Here is a 20217-nt window from a genome sequence, read left to right as displayed (position 1 = left end):
ATATATGATTTTTTTTAAATAACTTTTAATGAGAATCATATGGGAAATGCTTGATTATCATGAAAATAATGTTGTAATGACAAAATCTAAAATAAGCAGAGGTGTCCAGGTTCAGAAAGTAAAAGTCTTCCTCAGTATTTTGTTCCAATCACCTGGATTTGCTAATTAGCACAGTTTTTCAGCCAGGAGATAGAATGGCAGGACTTTACTTTCTGACCCCTGGACTTTTCACCTCTGGAAATAAGTAACTTTCACTTTATACAAAATATGTTTCTATTACGTTCTCTTGACTTTATGGTGAAATATGATCTGAACATATTCTTGATGGGATTTGTGAGATTTATCCATTCAAATTAGATGTATATACCTTAGCGCTACAGGTCTACTAATGAATGCAAGTTTACACAGGGTTGATTGCAGATTAAGTTCAGGGAAATAGCTTTATTGTTCATATGCCTTTCTAGCTTTGCACATCATGCAGTTATACTAAGAATATTAGAGCCTAATAGTTTTGCAATACTGGTATAAAATGCTTACACTCTGTCCTTGCAAGAAATTAATTTATGGGTCAGTGTCTGAACATAAAACAAAGCACGAAAAACTGCCGTTTTTGCAATGGCCTTGGTTCCGGAAGTATTTTTTCCATTCACTTACTCCATAAAGTGTTCTGATCCTTGAACCAAACCAAATAGCTACATGATGGAACATTACAAAAAAAAAAATGCATTGTGAATTTAAATCAGCTTGCATACTATATATTTGAAGTTTGTTCTAAAATATTTGTTCAAATGTTCAATTACTTACTGTATTGAGAGTGCAGCAAGATTGACTCTAATTCTTTGTGAAGAAAATGAATGGTATTTTTACTTGCGGAACATTGTGTTGTGCTCTATTAGACTCTGGTATCACACAAACACACACATACACACAACACGACACAAGTGAGGAAGAGACTGTTCAACCTCCAACCAAGTTTATTGCATAAAAACTCAGAATATCTTGCGATCCACGGGTTTGGTAGCACTAAATGCCTCCGAGCATTATGTATATCGCTATGTTGGCGCTGGTCACTTCAGGAACCGTTCGAAAGGACCAGCTGATGTAGATGCAAACCTGCCTCTGGGAGACAAACTGTACCAGACAGATAACAGGACAAACTGTCAAAACAAAACGCTCCTCGTCTCTGTGCTTGTGCTGTGTTCCTCTACGTGTGGACCTCAACTCAGCTATTACGCGGCTTACTATCCAGGCATCTTATTAGTTAGACTTGCAATAGCCTTCCAGCTCCTTTATTTTCATACCAAAAAAAAAAAAAAGAAGAAAAAAAAAACCCAAGCCTGAATTGTTCAGCTTTAAAATGGTGGTATTAGTATTGTGACGCAGTTCGGTGTTTGTAACCAAATCATTTGCCATGTGGTGTAACTCACCAAAGCCAGAATACCTCATGATAATCAAGCATGAACCCAGTGGATTTTTCTTTATGCCAAAATGTGTCTGGAATCTTCTACTTTCCGGACGTCATGCTCACCTCATACTTTAACCAAATCAAAACAAGGCGCGTCTTGAACCGAATGTAGAGCCTTGATGCACCGACTGACCGATTTCAAACAACGGGTTTTTGCCAACACCAGTTGCTCAGCTTTAGCATTTATCTCGATTGGGAGCGGAATTCAGTCAGTCAGCCCCATACCACTATAACCTTTTGCAAACGGGTAGAACATCGAAACTTCGAGCATTAAATATCATTGTTTTGCTGCCTTCCCAAATTGAAATGTCTATATTTTACTGTACACTTACAGGAAATTATGCATTTACCGAAAGACCCTTTTTATTGGTTTATTTAGTACGTGTATCCAATACAAATGCAAATCTAATAATAAAAGTGGAACCTCATTATAGTATGTTAAAGTCAACATGAAATTAAAAACATTAAATTCTCTTACATAAGTTTTGCGTTTCTCCGAGAAACTTTGTGTTCATTCACAAAAGCACTGAAGTTTAGTTTTTCCTCCAGCATCGTATTATTTCCATCACAAAAGTTTTGTGAGCGAATGCTTTTCCAAAGCATTTGAAATATAATTTTTCCTCCCACCTTTTTTATTTTATTTTACCATAACCATGTCCCGTTTAGGGGCTCTGTAGGTTTTACTGTATTTTTGATCAAATGAATGCAGTCTAGGTGAGCATACAGTAAGAGACTTTTGCAACCCCCACTTATTACAGTATTACACTATTTGGCTGGGAAATATGTTACATTACAGAAGAAAATGAGTTGCGAATGCCATTTCATGTTGACTTTAATCAGATCCTCACTATTTTTAGTGCTTGACAAGTGTTCGCTGTGGTTAATGACAACTTAAGAGAAACGATTTAGTAGAGGATTGTATGATGTTCTGCGTTCCCAGTAAAGTAATAATCTTTGTGCCTTTCCCTTTGTGCTCCTTTGTTTGATAGATTTTGAAATAACTAAAAAGCCCATCCCAGTTATTCTCACATTGATTATAAACTTAGCAAACCTTCTATTGGTCTGAAATATTCCAGTAGTTTTAAGCAATGAATTACGTCAGGGATGTTTTAGTCGTCTTACAGTCAGTGTTTTTTTTCCGGGTTTCGTTTGGACCCTATATGACGTTTGTAAATTGGGCGATGCAAATTCTACATCTGCAGGATTGATCACATCGGCTCAGGTCACGTTGAGAATTATGAGCCTTTCGGGAAACTTTATTGTCAAGCATAATGCCTTGTTTTCTTTTCTTTTTCTTGAACGTCAGTTGCTATAAAACACATTCGATGTCAGGTACACTCATTGTTTTTCGATGAGTGCCTTTGTGCTGTATTTCAATGGATACGTGTTCCACATACTTACACTGCAGATTAAAGGCTAATTACAGTAAAGCTGTAGTTTTAATGCAAATTTCAAAGGCACTTTGGAATGTACGCAATCAGTGTTGACTTATCTTTAAACCGGTATGCTATCTTGAGGTCATTTTGGGTGAAATAGATTTAAGCTCTCGCATTACACATCCGATTAACATGATAACATATTTGTTGTATTTAAAGATAGGAACATTTATAAAAATAGACTTAGACAAGTATCTAAATGTCATTAGCAATTTCAGTGCATAGCTTGATTAGAATCACAGGTATGATTCGAAGCATTTTTGTTGGTTTAAAGAGTTTGCCAAAAAATATCACCAGTGTTGGGTACGGTACTCTAAAAAAGTAATTAGGCTACTAATTACATATTCAACAGTGTAATTAGATTACTGTACTAATTACTCTTTCCCCCCTCCAAAAAAATATCGTATTACTTTTTACTAATTACTTTCTAAATCCCATATCAACCTCCTTGAACAAAACAAGGACCGACATGAAACCTCTCTTTTAAATAAATATAAAATTGCATAAATTATTCTTGAACTGACTGAAGTATTTAAAGAGAGGTTACATTTTAACACCAGATGTTTCATTTTATTTGTATATAGAATTGTTACATAGTCTGTACAGTATTTAATGCAATTACATCAGAAGTAACTGTAATTAAATTACAGAAAAATTAAGAGTAATACATTACTTTACTTTTCAAAGGGAAAAAGTAATTAAATTACAGTAATTTATTACACGGTGCGAAGTTATCCGTTGACTTAACTTAAAAAAAAGTAAGGAAACCCATTGCCTTAATTATTAAGTTTATAAACTTCATGCGTAATTGAGAAAATGTATTTATGTGGGATTGTCAAGTTCACGTAACTTAATTTTTTCTATTAAGCACAAAGTGTATTAGCTTAATTATTTGAAGGCAATGGGTTTCCTCACTGTCAACTGATCACTTTTTACAGTGTACTAATGCATTTACACCCAACACTGAATATCACATGGTCCTCAGTCATTGGATGGTTATTTTGCCTTAAAAACAGAAAATATGTTACAATTGACCCCAAAGGTCATCGTGACATAGACGTGTGGTTACTATTGTCATTGAAGAGTAACTTCAATTTACTTCTCTTTCATTAGCTACTGTGTTCTGGTCTGTAATTTTAGATTTTCTTTCACTGTGTCAAAGGTTTAGAAAATTATTTTTGTTCAAATGATGCCCCCCCTCTCTCAAAAATATGTGGCCTAGTCCCTTGTAACACTTTAACTTCTAGAATTTGTGTGTTTTCACTGATGGGCATACTGTATTGTGTAAGGTTACTACATGATGAAGCCAACATGTGTGTCAGTAACATGACAATCACCCAACTGGAAGTCAATCAACAGCATTCCATATATGAAACCTATTTCTTACAAGTATTTATCAGTATGTTATCCAGTGTGAATATATTTGAATTGACTATTTTATTGATATTGTCATTTCAATTATTGTTGTTATTATAATTATTCTATTGTTAAAGGACATTCTGCTCCTGTATGTTGACTGTACACCAAAGTAAAAAAAAAAAAAATCGTTTTGATACATATATGTTTTGAGTTGTATTTTTTTGTGTGACATTTAGTCAAATGATGCCTATACAGAATCTGCAGTTATATCATCAAAGGTTATGAAGTCATGGAAAACCAGACATGAAAATATCCGACGATTTTAAAATAGTGCTTTTTGTCCATTTAAATAATAGAATATTGTGTCATACAATTCTATACATTTGCAGTCTCCATAAAATGAGTTTTAAAAATACGTATATAATAATTACAAACAGCTAAAAATGAATTAATTAGTGAAAAGGTTAATATTCAAATCAATATCAAATTCATATTTAATTTTATACAATAAAATCATTAGAATATAATTTTAATATAAAAACACAAATGCTATATAATTACACAATTGTATTTTTAAATTAAATATTAATGTTTATAATAATAGGCTATAATGTTCGAATAAAATATGCAGTGCAACACTTCAGGTTCATCATAGTGTTGTCTGTTTTTTGCACTGTAGGGGACGCTGAAGGGCTTATATTTAAATAAAAGTTCAGTCGGCGCTGCAGAGCCAAATTACGTCCAGCTCCCCCTCTCTGGTCGTCATGAGTGAAGCTTGACCTAGCCCAGCTCCATCTCTGTTGATTTAAAGCCTTATGTGTAGGGTTAGGGTGTGGTTGAACCTTCTAGCGCCACCCGTTACTCCCAGATTACATTCTAAGAGGGGGGGCTGGACGTCACGCTCCACCCATTGGCTCTGCAGTGAACAGCCTCTCCATCACACTCGCATCTGGAGCGGAGGAGGAGGAGGCGGGAGCGCGGGCGCGTCACCGAGCGCATCTATGAGGAGCGCGCAGGCACAGAAGAAAACATCCTACAGCTCGGCCACCCATTCAGCTGGAGGATCGGCCTGAAGAAATTCATGGAAATAAAATAGAATTTAATTCCCTTTGCTTTTTATTTTTTGTTTTCTGATCACACCCAAGACAATGGACTTCAAAATGGCCGAGATTACTAATTTAAAACCAACCTATGGTAAGTGAATGGGTCTATCTATATTTACGTAATGGGCTTTACTGAATCTGTATACTATAGGCTACGCTATTGAAACTGCGATGGTGTTACTAGGCTAAATGATTCGACATAATTATTATTTTGTTTTTAATTTATTTTGGAGTCAGATATTAGATTATGTTTTATTTTAAATAGCTTACATTCTGAGCAATGTTTTCTGGGTATAGTTTATTTAGCGTATAACCTGATTTACAACTTTATATTATGTATAGTGAGTTAGGGCAAGTTATTTAGGTAATAACTGATAATAAAATAGATAGGCTACTGAAATTTTTTATTTTCATCAAGCAAGAGTAAAGTGCAGCACCGGAAATAGGCTACGCACATGAAGCCTACATGATTCACCTGAGACAGATTAAGTGTGTTTATGTACACACACATGCTGCGTCATGTGATGGTTTATTTCATTTGAATAAGTCTCAAAGTAGCAATAAATGTACGCCTACTTATTTAAGGAAATGCACGTTTAGATACACTAAACTCTCGCATCCCTGAAGACACTGCGTGCATGACATCATGTCTGTTCACTGCGCGAGGCGTCAGCTGGATCAGTTTGTGCCCTTACACAATACATCATGTATTAGCTATATATTCATAATAATATAACACAATCTGTATTGCAATTAAGCCTACATGTTTTCAGAAGGGAAAACCACAGTCAAATTACAGTTAACCTATATATTAGGCCTACTTGCCTATTCATCATATAGCCTAACTATATCATATAACTATTTAAAGGTCTAACTATGTATGTGTAAATACAGTCCCTATTTTATTAAAATTGTGGTGATTATAGGCTGTGTTATAAGACATTATAGGCTATATTATAAGACATATATGTATAATGCACATTTGTATGCTCCAAGACTTCAAGTATAGGGTACCAGTGGCCTATGCTATTCCCATTATTATAACTATCAAATTTGTGACATGCCACAAAGAATTTATGCCCACATTTTATTAGTCATCACAGTATCATTATCGGCCCTATTTTTTTATACCACGGATCATAGGCTATATGATTTTAACATGATTGAATAGATATGAGTCTTAACTGTCAAAAACACCACTCATTTTTGAATAGCAAAAATTAATATTAAAATCTTCTGTCTATTTTATAAATAGTTGTTGTTACTTGCCCTGGTAGCCCAACTCACTAAAATATATACAATTATTAAAAATATATATATAAATAAATAACATACTGTCCAGAAAATACTGCTCAGAATATTTAGTGAAAAATAAACCACGATCCCATTAATAACTGAGTTCAAAATAAAATGTTAAGTTATTCAATGGTTTTGAAATCAATGGTTTTAAAATCATTAACCGTCAGATTGATCAGCTGTATATTAGGGGGATTATATCACACGGGGAGGTGGACAGTTTTGACGCGTTTCCTGGTGAATGCGTGTGATGTATTTTGGGTCAAGTATTTTAGGAACACGTCTGAGGCATCTTGGATCACAACCCACCACGTGGGAGTTGCTTGGAGACAGAATCAGCAGCAAGATGTGTGCTCGAGAAGAAAATAACCAGGACTAGTCCAGCCTGATAAACACAGATTTAGGGTTACTGAAGCCATGAAGGAAATAAAACCCTTTACTCCTTCAGTATTACAAGTTTCCAGGGATTTGTCTGTCCTCTCTCAAAGAGAAAATGCTATATGATGTGACAGGGCAATATAAAATCAGAACATGTTGTATGTGTGTGCATGTACGGTTGTGAAGTGGGATTTTAGACAGTTGAGATTAGATGGTGGGTGAGGCTATCAAACACAACACCACAGAAACAGAAACAAAGCCACTAAAACATATATTGTTGCTTGGAAATCCTGCTGATTACCTTTATGGAAAAGAAATGTGCATAATTGTATTGAATGTACACTTGTACTTTAGATATTAAAAGTATACTTAGAAATATATCATTGAAATAAAAGGCCACGTAAGTACTTAAAGAGAGTTCACTTGCATGACTATGTTTTAAAAAAGTGCACTTTGTATTAATGTCAAATGATGAGCTTTACTGTAAAGTACATTTTAAATCATTATGTTTTAATGATCTTTGATTTGTTGACTAAAATGTTAAGTCCTTAATAATAGCCTAATTTTAACTGTAGTGTGTAATGCGACATTATTTTGAAGTTAATATAATTTAATTTACTTTATCATTACAAATATATTTAAATACATGACATAATATTATGCAATTAAGTGTTGAAAACATTAGGCTACATTCAGTTCACCCTTAATTAGATTCTGTAAAAGTATAATTCTGTATAAGTACTTTTAAAAAGTATGTTTAAGTGCACTTTTCACTAGGACTGGTAGCTTTATATAGATTGCTGATATATGACATCAAACAAGCTTGTTTATCACTGTGTCTTAATCAGGTCCGACATGATAAATTGACGAACGATAACAGATATCGATGCCACAAACTACCAGATATATTGGAATATCATTGGTCCAAATCCCATTCTGCATAACTGTATATTACACTGCAACTATGTTCTGATTTTGTTGCTTCATATAGCATTGTTGGTTTCAGTGTGAAAAGACAAATCACACCTGGTCAACAGGGTGTAAATGATTGAACATAGTAAAACAAGAAACTGCATGGTTTCTGAATTCAAACTGAATACTGTCAGATTAAGGCTGTATCAATATTAATCTTATGTCAAGTCCTCTCAGATAATAACATTGCCTTCATTGATTAGGCAGAGAGTCGAATGACCTTGCAGGACATTATTTTAATGGGCAAATAGAATCAAGAAAGTGCTTTCAGGAAGGAAGGTGACCAGGTCAAGCCTCAAATGTTATAGCATCTCTCTTTTGCTTGTTTTATGGATATTCACAGTCTAGTTGGGATTATTACTATTGCAGCAAAAGTACATACTGTAACATAACATTCAGAAATAATTATCTCTAGTGCGCATTTCTGTTGGGTTAAAGTTAAACCCTTAAATTTAGTTTTTTTTTAGTGTCTATCCTAATGTTTTTATGTTGATTCTGTGATAATATTTTTTGCCTTGAATTAAATTAAATATATTATTAAATTATGTAATAATTATTACACTATTAAATATATAAATAATCATTTTGATGTTACCACATGAGGCACAATTTTAGGTGAACATTTTTGTAGTCAGATTTCAGTAGTTCAGAGAGTGTTGCAGGATTTCTTATGTGCTCAGACCCAGCCATGTGTGTGTGTAATGGAGAGGTATTTTATTTTATTTTGGAAAAATGAGATTTTTTATTTAATTAATTTTGGACTGCAATTAAAAAGAATCGTGTTCCAACTCCCTTTACTGCAAACCGTGCAAAGTAAAAAATCATTAATAATTCAATTCAAGAGTTGTTTTTGAAGACTAAGAGGCTTTGAAGTGATGTTCTAGCCTTGACTATACTTGATCTCAGCTTATCACACGTATCTGGTATCTAAGTGTATATGCTCTCCCTTTCTCTCTCTTGTGTGTGTAGGGTGTGTGAAGCTGCAGTGATTGAACAATGGGTTGATTTATGCGTGTGACTGGTGTCAGAGTGACAAGTCTTCTCTGTCCCTGCTGAAAACCAGCACACAGTGTCTCTACAACACGACTGCTGGTGATACTCATTTTCACCCTGCTGGTACTGACATACTACCACTGACAGCAGATATAGAAAGGGAACCGTCTTAATATCAGCTAACTAAACCTCTTTGTGGTCCTGTTGAACGGAGAGCAAAACTGTGGGTGGCGTATAAGCGTAAACAAAAGAAAGGGTGAAAACTGAGAATCCGGCAGTGCTGAGCATCATTATTCACACCTGTCCGCTTCGTGACCAGCACATCCTTTTTTCTCGACCTCATCATTTTCCTATCCTGCTTTCTCTTAATTTCCACTCATCACAAACCCCACCCTGCTGTAAAGCTCAGTGGTGACTACAGACAATGGGATCATTTCTCATTTGTGGGCAATTTTGTCCAGCTTATTAATCATGTGGGCTCACACGCACACACACTCATATTCAGCACACAGTCGTGTGTACTTGTGCAACTGACGCACATTATGGAGCGTGTCATAATCAGTCGTGTGTTTGGTGCAGGTAATGTATTGGTTTTTTGACAAATGAGCCGTGCTGACGTACATTCAAATCTGTTGAGATAAGCGCCACACATTTTAGAGCGTTAAAAAAAATGTCAGATTTAAAATTCTAATTTAATGGGGGAAAAATACACAGATTAGAATTTTTTTTTTAAAGAGATGTTTGCCTGTGAAAAAGTTGCCATCACTATGCTATGTGGTTGCTAAGGTGTTCTGAGTTATTTTAGCATGTTGCTAAGTAGTTGCTAGGGTGTTCTGGGTGGTTGCCAGGGCGTTGTTATGTTTAGAGTGATTTTAGTGTTTTACTAAGTGGTTGTTAGGGTGTTTGAGGTCTTCGACCACCCAGAAGACCTGATATTCTAGCTTGTAGAACCTTGTGAAAAGAAAGCACACTTTAGCATACATTTAAAAAGAGTATCTATTATGGAAATAATATATTTAAGGGATGGTTTACATGACACCGGTTTAAAAAACGTAAAACTTTTTATACGTTTTGGCCGTTCATTTACGACAATGCTGTTTGGGGGGCCCGAAAATGCAAACTTTTAAATTGGGTTTCAACGTGCAAGTTTTTGAAAACAATACCGTTATTGTATCTGTGTAATCTACAAACGTGAATTTGTGAAAACAGTGACTTCATGTGCATGTGTATTATCTGTTCAGTCTAGTTTCTTTTCAAAGTGACATCGCCAACTACTGGCCTGGCAGCATAATACAGGTTTTTGTAATCGTTTTGACGGATCCGTGTGAACGGGGATCGTTACTTTAGACACTAGAGTGTTGTCTGTACGTGAAAAATGCAAAGGAAAATGTTTCCGTTTTTGTACTTTACTATATCAGTCAACACATCAAAATAAGTGTACTTCTTTTAAGCATGACAAAAGATTATTAAAATATAATTGTACTTAATAGTAAAACTGTAATTTTTTTTCATTATTGCAAAGTGCACGTTTTGAAAGTGTGTTAAGAAACAGTAATGAAAGTGTGTTAAGTGCACTTAACTGGCCTTTTATTTCATTAATATTATATTATCTGCAAGTACAGTTTTTAAAAAAACACATAGCCTACTTTTAAGATTTGAAGTACACTACAAAAAGCCATTCATTACAATTTAGCGTCCTTCTTTTTCACAAGGGATTGGTTGAGTCCCTCCTTTAATGTAAATCTATGGGATTTTTGCACACATTGCGCACACGTTTGATGACATTACTATAACTGAAATGTAACAGCACATTTTTCAGTAATCTGCATAATTTGATGTCTCATTAACAGAAACGGTGCGGCGTAATACTCACGGTTAGGATTTTGTTCAATCCATTACTAAAATATGAGCAACAGTAATAGTATTAGCTTGAGCATCCACTGCTAATAGTTATTTCAGAGATCATTTAGATACTTATTACCTAGTATGTCAGATTTCAGCTTGAATAGTGACACCAATTTATCATTTATGAAGCAATTACCAGAGCGAGAGCTGAGTGTATCAGCTGGCAAAATGATTATTTTCCTGTGCTTCTTCTCTCGGAGGGGTCGTTCCTAAGCAACAGAAGCAGCTGGCTTTAAAACATGCAGCCAAAAGTGACATCATCTGGCCCGGAATCCCTCCGGGGTGGTTGAAGCGGCGAGGGGTGCAGCCTTTGTGTGGACAGAAAAAGGGCGGGGTCGACCGAGGCTGGCGGGTTGGTGGAAAAAAGACATGAATGATAAAGCAAGAATAATATAGGTAAAATGTCAGGAAATATAAAGCCAGCAGGGTCACATTATAGAAAAATGACAGATACAGTTTTGTATCAAAGATGCTGGATTCAATCAGGAGTTTCAAACATCTTATGTCTCCCTGTTCGTTTTAATCAACACCCTTCAAAAAGAGGTTCTTCTGGGGTTTATATGGTACCTGAAATGAACTTTAATGTGTAAGGCAAGCATTACTTCTGCTCATCCTTTACGGATTATTTAACCCTCAAATCATGTTACTTAAAAAGGGGAGGTGTAATGTTATTTTGTGCTGTTATTTTCCTAAGCGAATTGGTTTGATTTTTAAGAAGTACACCTCTGATGTGTTAACTAACATACTAAAAAGCACTTGTAAAGTCCTTGATTATAATTACAACTGTAGTTCATCCAAAAATGAAAATTCTCTCATTAATTACTCATGTTGTTCCAACGCGTAAGACCTTCGTTCATCTTTGGAACACAAATCTTTCTGATAGACTGCAACGTTATGACCACTTTTAAGGCCCAAAAAGCTAGTAAAGACATCGTTAAAATAGTCCATGTGACTACAGTGGTTCAACATTAATGTTATGAAGCGACGAGAATACTTTTTGTGTGCAAAAAAAACAACAAAATCACATGACCAGCATCAGCCAATACTGAGCCGGCGTTCTGATGTAGAACCCGGAAGCGCTGCACTGTGTTTACTACGTGAACAGCAGAGGATAAATTGTTGAATAAAGTCGTTACTTTTGTTGTTGTTTTTGCGCACAAGAAGTATTCTCGTTGCTTCATAACATTGTGTTCCGAAGATGAACGAAGGGTTTGGAACGACATGTTTATAATGTCAGAATTTAAATTTGTAGGTGACCCTTTAAGAGTAGGCTGTTTTGACCTAGCCCCATAATAAGTACCCAGAATACCCTAACAACCACCTAGCAATATGTTAACACCTCTTTCAGCTGTGCTGGTTCTGGAAGATATTTTTTTCCCATAAGGATATTAAAATGGTCTTCCCCCTCTGGTGCTCTTTGAATTTTGACCGCTCTTCGGTAAAATGTTTTTCTTCTTCATCGGAATGGTACGAAACTTAGTAAAGGTTTTGTCACTTGATGTGTGGACACACAAAAAAATCATGGACATGATTAGAACAGGTTAAATGGTCCTGAAAAAAATTGTCTCACTTGTACTCTTCACAGTCAAAAATGACTGCATAGGAAATGAATGGGAGACGAATTTCACCTAGTGAAAGCTTTTGGTACTGCGGCCAAATAAAATGTTACTGAAAGCTATTTTTTTTAGATATCAGGCTCTAGACTCTATAAACACTGCCTAGCAATGCCTTGGTAACCATGTTGACAAGCTTTTCATGAGCAGCCATCATTCTTTAACTAACAGCCGCCCTAAATGAAATCTTATTGTAATAGAGGTCTTAGGTTTTCATCCCTCATTTTCAGGAAACCATAGCGTCTTGGATGTGTCACTCTTGAGTGGTCGGTAAGCTGCAGTAATAGGCAAGTTCTTTGGTAATGCAGCACAATATCTTCCTCTCAGATTGAGGCCAGCAGAGCATTAGTGATGTTTTACATTAAAGCAACAACGCTGTCAGTAATCTTGTATGAAATGTGGGGAATGCTATGTGGGTGAAGGAGTGGGTGTGTGTTTGTACATGCTTGCTATAGTTTATAAAGGAGACTAGTGAGGCTTAATAAATGTTTTTTATGATAAACAGTTGAATAAATCTTAGCTATGGTGAAAAGTAAAATATTTTTCAGAAATCAGGTAATTTGTTTGCATATAATATAGGGGTCCACCAAAGTATTTTCCCCCCAAGGCTAGCGTATTTTCCCAATTGGTTTCAATGGGAGGGCCGCGCTTGTTAATGGGAGCGCTGCGTTTGGTAGCAGCATGACGATGCACTGAGTGTCTATTTCACGCTGAGCGCTCAGCGGTTTTTTCTGTTGGCCGAGAGTTGAAGCGATCATCGCTGTCACTCTTTACCCAGCCGTCCAATCCCAGTGGAGGAGGGACAGTGACCAACCGTTACATCCCGCTTGGACAAAGGCAACAGACAACAAACAACAGGCACAACAATGGAACAAAATCATTGAAAACAAGAGCCAGAGCAAATACTTTACATTGTATCGACGTTTTTATTTCCAGAAACAAACTATATGGGAAATCAGTAACACTTCGGCGGATATTTCATATATATTGCACATATAGCGTCTTAAAGCAACACTAAGGGAGATTTTTAACCTTAAAATAATGTTTCCAAAATCGTTTCAGTGGTTCATCAAGTAACAGGGTGAAAGGCATTTATGCCTCCGCTTTGCGGTCCTTTATCTGATAACCACATTATGTAAGATTGCCAGATTGGGTCGCGTTTCTGTAGTTCTAATGAGACATAAGAAAACTACAAATTTGACTTGCTTTACGTCAAGCGTTACAATAGTCATTATTTATTTTTTCTTCGTTTCTGATGTCGCAATACATCATACTTTCATGAAATCGTGCATCATACTCTACCTTGTCTGTGGACATTGTTCATTCCAAAGCCGGTGCTGGATAAACAGCGAGCGTGCCTGCGACGGTAGGCTAAATTATTTACGACAGCGGTAATGGACAATTCCGCTTCCAATCTGTAGGGCGACCGCAGAGGAATAGTTCCTTGGTGTTGCTTTAACTGGTAAAAAAAACTCCAACACTCTTCTGAAAACACTTAAGAGCGCTGGCCTCAAGGTTTGGTCACATTTACAGCTGTCCAGTCGAATTCCAATTGGAGTCCACGTGATCTGGAATTTTTCAATCAAAAATTGCGCACGTTGGTCACACAAATGGGCCATGTAGACCAACAGAAAGCTGATCGGTTATAAGGTTACTTCTGTGTGATTTATTATTATTTTAAATTACAAAGGACACATTTGACTGGGATATTTCGTGACATACACTCTATAAAGGTTCCAAAAGAGTTTTCAAAGCAATGCCACAGAAGAACCATTTTGAGTCCCTAAATAACCTTTCACTAAAAAACATTTTTTTTTTGCCATAAAGAACCTTTATTTTTTAAGATTGTACATTTTTAGCAGGTGGCTTGTCTCCCTAAACTTTATTGTTGTACTTTGTAGCTGGGGCATGTGGTTTGTTTTTGTGTTCCCATTGGCTGGCATTTCCTTAAGGAGGCTGTTGTGTGTAGCAGGAGAGCACATCCTGTTCTCATCAGCTCACTGAACCCGGGCCCAACTTAGAATTCCAATCAGCTCTGACCGGCATGACGAAAGAATGGGACCTGTTGTTGCCACGGCGACCTGAACACTTCACCACCCAGGCCTTTGGAGTTTGGCAAGAGGAAAGAAAAGATGAGAGAAGTGGAAGGGAGGAGAGAGGGGCAAAGAAAGAGGGGTGTAAGACTGTGAAATGAATATAACAAAAAAAAGATAGGGAAGAGTGTCAAGTAAGTAAATGGAGAAATGAAAGAGAATGAGTCAGACAAAGCAGACTGCAGAGGGAATGGCAAAGAAAATGGAGTCTGGCAGTGAATCTATCAAAGAAAGCTCTCTTAAAACTTACCGTGCTACACACAAAATGAACAAGTTAGTTTCCATAAGTTAACATGAAATGCTCCATCTATAAAGCAATAAGTAGTATCTCTCTAAAACAACAAATTTTCTGGTGATGTCATTTTTATAAAATTTTATGTTGGCAGCGTTGAGAACTCTGCGCCTGAGTGCAGATGCACATTAGCACCCATTGTCAGTCTTCATTATTTACTATCTTTGTTGAACAGTTCTGTCTAATAATAGAAAGGCAAACGCTATACCACTTTTTCATGTGCTGTCAGCATTCAGCAAATATGCATTTATATCATATAAACAAGCCTTTGAATATCTAATAAACATTTAATGCCACAAACCTCGCAAACTTCTGCGAATCCATCTATTATACTGTATCTTCGGGTGTGCGTCTATATTACAGATTTTTTTATCAAGTTCAAATTATTTTCTGAAGTTGATTTACAAATAATTGCAAATAATATATTTCTAATTATTTTAGTAAATATTATGTAAAATAAATGTGAATTTAAAGGTGCAGAAAGCGGTTTCTGTCAAACACACCCCTTACCTAAAAGAAACACACCCCTTCTTTCATTGCTCCGCCCCCAAAATAACGACCATGCAATGAAACACAGGCAACGACCAGCGCGTATAAATTAGAAGCAACCTCAGCTTTTGTTTTTTAAAGGAACACTCCGACTTTTTGGGACTTTAGCCTATTCAACGTATCCCCCAGAGTTAGATAAGTCCATACATACCTTTTTCATCTCCGTGCGTGCTATAAGTCTGTTTGATGCACCCACCGCTAGCCTAGCTTAGCACAAAGACTGGATGTAAATGGTTGCAGCTAGCATACTAATCCAAATAAGTGACAAAATAACGCAAACATTTTCCTATTTACATGTTGTGATTTATATAGTCACAGAGTGTGCAAAAAACAGTCACATGAAACACAGACATATTTTAACCGTATAAATACTGGGAACTATATTCCCTGAATATAGGGCGGAGTGATAACCGCAGCGCACCTGAGACGCGCTCTGAACGAACTCTCTGCTCCTCACCACGGCGCGTCTCAGGTGCTGCGGTTATCACTCCGCCCAAGTAGCAGTGCTTCGCCTTCAGAGAATATAGCTCCCAGTATTTATACGGTTAAAATATGTCTGTGTCTCATGTGACTTTGTTTTTTGTACACTCTGTGACTATACAAATCATAACATGTAAATAGGAAAATGTTTGCGTTATTTTGTCACTTATTTGGATTAGTATGCTAGCTGCAACCATTTACATCCAGTCTTTGTGCTAAGCTAGGCTAGCGGTGGGTGCGTCAAACAGACTCATAGCACACACGGAGATGAAAAAGGTATGTATGGATTTATCTAACTCTGGGGGATAAGTTGAATAGGATAAAGTCCCAAAAAGTCTGAGTGTTCCTTTAAGGCATTCTCGCAACATCTCTCCAGTGCTGTAAAGCTTAACCAATATTAACGCAGGTCCTTTCTCTTGTCTGATCAAAACCCTTCTTTTTCCAACTACATTTCTCAGATCTTTTCCTCTTTGGTCTAATCTCAGCCATCTCTCTTTCAACAGTCTTTCTCTCTTACAGTCTTTCTACTATTGTCCCGCTTGCTCACTCTCTCTCCTCCCCCATCTTGAGTGGACACGCCCCCTATTGCTGATTGGCTACAAGAGTGTTTTAGTGCTCCATGGACATCCACTCCATTTGTTTTTCTTCTCGTTTACACAGCCAGGACTATAAAAAAAATATTACAAAACACAAAATTCTGCACACACACAGAGCAGACATATAGCAAATATTCACACAATTGTTTGTTTGGGTGTTGTCTCACAATCTTAATATTTTTCTGTGTAATTAGGGCCCAAGCCTTGAAAAGGCGAAGGCCCTATTGTTTTTCTTCGGATTATTATTTATTATTATTATTAGGGCCCAAGCCTTGAAAAGGCGAAGGCCCTATTGTTTTCCTCCGGATTATTATTTATTCTTCTTCTTCTTCTTCTTTATTATTAGGGCCCAAGCCTTGAAAAGGCGAAGGCCCTATTGTTTTCCAAAGGATTATTCTTCTTAACTATTATTATTATATTACTACCTTTTGGGCACTTTTGGGGGCCTTAACGTGCTCAAAAACTCTTGAAACTTTGCACAAATGTCAGAACCCGCGGCCATTAGAGCCGGACTGAAGCTGGTACCCGGGCGTGGCAGGGGGGCTCGACAGCGCCCCCTGGAACGGGGTCCGAAAACTTGGTCCATAAATCAAACACGCTTGCGTGGAATAATATGAAACTCGGTACACTTATAGATCTCATCGGTTCATATATCCTTCATGCTCTGACTTTTTACCCCAGCCCAACAGGAAGTCGGCTATTTGGCGTAGTTTAAAAAACACATGCAATGGAATTTAAAATACTCCTCCTAGACGATTCAACCAATCGCCACGAAACTCGGTGTGCATGAAGTCAAGACATGGAGGATGAAAAATTGCCAGGGGATTTTTGATATCTCGAACGGTTTGGCCGTGGCGAGGAAACGAATTTATGGCGAATATTGGAAACAGGAAGTGTGTTATAACATCCTCATACATTAATTGATCTTGATGAAACTTCAGCAGTGTGTTCGTTGTAAGAGGCCGATCACATGGATGTGACTATTGTGAGTCAAAGTTATAGCGCCACCAACTGGCAGCAGGAAGTGTGTCACTTTCAAAATGCTTTGAATTCACCCTCTTATTTTTACCCGATTTGCTTCAAACTTTATGTGTATAATGTAAACACACGGCAGATGTAGACCTGTGAAAGAATCATTGATATCTTAAATACTGTTGCCATGGCAACGCTTTAAACTTTTATATTCTTTTTGGGTGCATTTGAGGCTCTTAACATGCTTCAAATTGCATGAAACTCAACATGCATATCAGATTTATTAGGTACTAGGTATGTGTGAAGTTTCAGAAACGGGCGTGGTAAGGGGCTCAGTAGCGCCACCTTTAGTCAAAAATGGAGTATTAGTTTTACCTACAGTAACAAAAATCGGTATTTATATGTATCTCCCCGAGCCGGACAACTTTCTAATTTACAGTCATTAGCTCCGACCAACAGGAAGTCAGATATTTTGGTTTGAATGTGATTTGATGGGAATTTTGCCAGTCTCTCTCAGGGCCCTATCTTGCACCCAGCGCAATTGACTTTGAACACCGACGCATGTATCATTCCTATTCTGCACCCGCGCACAGCGGACTTTTCCCTCCACAGACGCACGTCGGTAAATTAGGAAATGAACTTGCGCTCGCGGGGGCGGTTCAGCGCAAAGAGGAGGCGTGTTCCGGCGCAAAACTTCAATGGTGCTATTTTCCAGTTTTAGAAAGCAATTGCGCAACTGACCAGGGAAAAAACAGTCTAAAGACAGTGGCGCGTTGCGCGTTAGTGATGTAGTATTTTAAGGGCGCGTGCTTGCCATAATGTTAACCCGCATCCACTTTGATTCTCTAATATAAACAGATGCAGCAGTTTTCATTTTTGCAAATCATACATTATTACAAGGAAAAATATTAACACACGAGGGAAATCATTGTTGTGTCCGTGAAGATGTGAAAAAGATCTATCTAGATAAAAAAAAAAAAAAAAATCTAGATTAGGCTACACATTTACTACCCAAATTATATGCCTGTTTAACCGAAGCTAATTTGGGTGGGTTTCTCCCATCATCCCCAATGTCACTTCTCTGTTTTTTACGGCCCTGACGAGAACGTCGGTTTCCTCGGCTGTGAATCGCTCCTGCGTGCGCCTGGCAAATCCGCCGTTATAATAGCAATCCGCCATGGAACAAGCGCGTCTGCTCTTAAAGGGAATGTGAGAGGACGCTCTGATTGGTTTATTTCACGTTACGCCCAAACCACACCTATGAATAATGAAGCTACTTCAGACCAACCCCTTTTAGATTTGCGTCGGGCGCAAGAGTCGTTTATCCGCCGGGAAAATAGCAACAGCGCCGGGATCCGCCCACAAAGTTACTTGCGCTTTGCACTTTGACACTTGCGTTTCAGATCGTTAAAATAGGGCCCTCAGTGTCTGTGTGTGTGAGAGAGGAGGGGGGCTTTATTTTAACCCTTTCTCTGCTGTGTGGGACTTCTCGGGCACTTTTGGGGCCCTTAACGTGCTCGAAAACTCTTGAAACTTTGCACACAGGTCAGAACCTGCGGCCATCAGGGCCGGCCTGAAGCTGGTACCCGGGCGTGGCAGGGGAGCTCAACAGCGCCCCCTTGAACGTGGTCCGAAAAACTTGGTCCATATATCAAACACGTTTGCATGTAATAATATGAAACTCGGTACACATATAGATTTAATTATTCTTCTTCTTTATTAGGGCCCAAGCCTTGAAAAGGCGAAGGCCCTATTGTTTTTCTAAGGATTATTCTTCTTCTTCTTCTTCTTTATTATTATTATTATTATTATTATTATTTTACTACCTTTTGGGCACTTTTAGGGGCCTTAACGTGCTCAAAAACTCTTGAAACTTTGCACAAATGTCAGAACCCGCGGCCATTAGAGCCGGACTGAAGCTGGGACCCGGGCGTGGCAGGGGGGCTCGCCAGCGCCCCCTGGAATGGGATTCAAAAACATGTCCATATCTCAAACACGCTTGCATGTAATAATATGAAACTCGGTACACATATAGATCTCATCGGGCCGAACAACTTTCGTGCTCTAAGTTTTACGCCAGTCCAACAGGAAGTCGGTTATTATGGGTTGTATGGAAACGCATGTTCTGGCATTTGAAACACTTCTCCTAAAGAATTCATCGGATGACCACGCAACTCGGTGTGCATGAAGCCAAGACATGGAGGATGCTAAATTGCGAGGGGATTTTTGATATCTCGAACGGTTTGGCCGTGGCGAGGAAACAAATTTATGGCGAATATTGGAAACAGGAAGTGTGTTATAACATCCTCATACATTAACTGATCTTGATGAAACTTCAGCAGTGTGTTCACTTACAGCGAGTAAGAGGCCGATCACATGGATGTGACTATTGTGAGTCAAAGTTATAGCGCCACCAACTGGCAGCAGGAAGTGTGTCACTTTCAAAATGCTTTGAAATCACCCTCTTATTTTTACCGATTTGCTTCAAACTTCATCTGTATAATGTAAACACACGGCAGATGTAGACCTGTGAAAGGATTATTGATATCTTAAATACTGTTGCCATGGCAACGCATCAAACTTTAATATTCTTTTTTAAAGTTTTTGAGACTCTTAGCATACTTGAAATTGCATGAAACTCGACAGACACTTTACATTTATTGCCTAGTACACTTGTGCAAAGTTTCAGAAATGGGCGTGGTAAGGAGCTCAGTA

At 37.6% G+C, this 20217-nt stretch overlaps 2 protein-coding genes across 3 annotated transcripts in view; both read left to right on the top strand.

Moving 5' to 3' along the window:
* Window positions 1-20217, top strand: part of LOC306987326 (uncharacterized protein) — a 214267-nt gene that overhangs the window by 44014 nt on the left and 150036 nt on the right. The window lies entirely within an intron of this gene.
* syt11a (synaptotagmin XIa) overlaps window positions 5197-20217 on the top strand; it is a 47972-nt gene continuing 32951 nt past the window's right edge. Inside the window, exon 1 of the mRNA XM_079590988.1 lies at window positions 5197-5454. Coding sequence (XP_079447114.1) covers window positions 5409-5454 — 46 coding nt within the window. The 5' untranslated portion in view covers window positions 5197-5408. The remainder of the gene's footprint in view (window positions 5455-20217) is intronic.

This window comes from Phoxinus phoxinus, assembly GCF_949152265.1.
Source record: "Phoxinus phoxinus genome assembly, chromosome: 19".
Lineage (NCBI taxonomy): Eukaryota > Metazoa > Chordata > Actinopteri > Cypriniformes > Leuciscidae > Phoxinus > Phoxinus phoxinus.
This window is presented reverse-complemented; position numbering and strand designations above follow the sequence as displayed.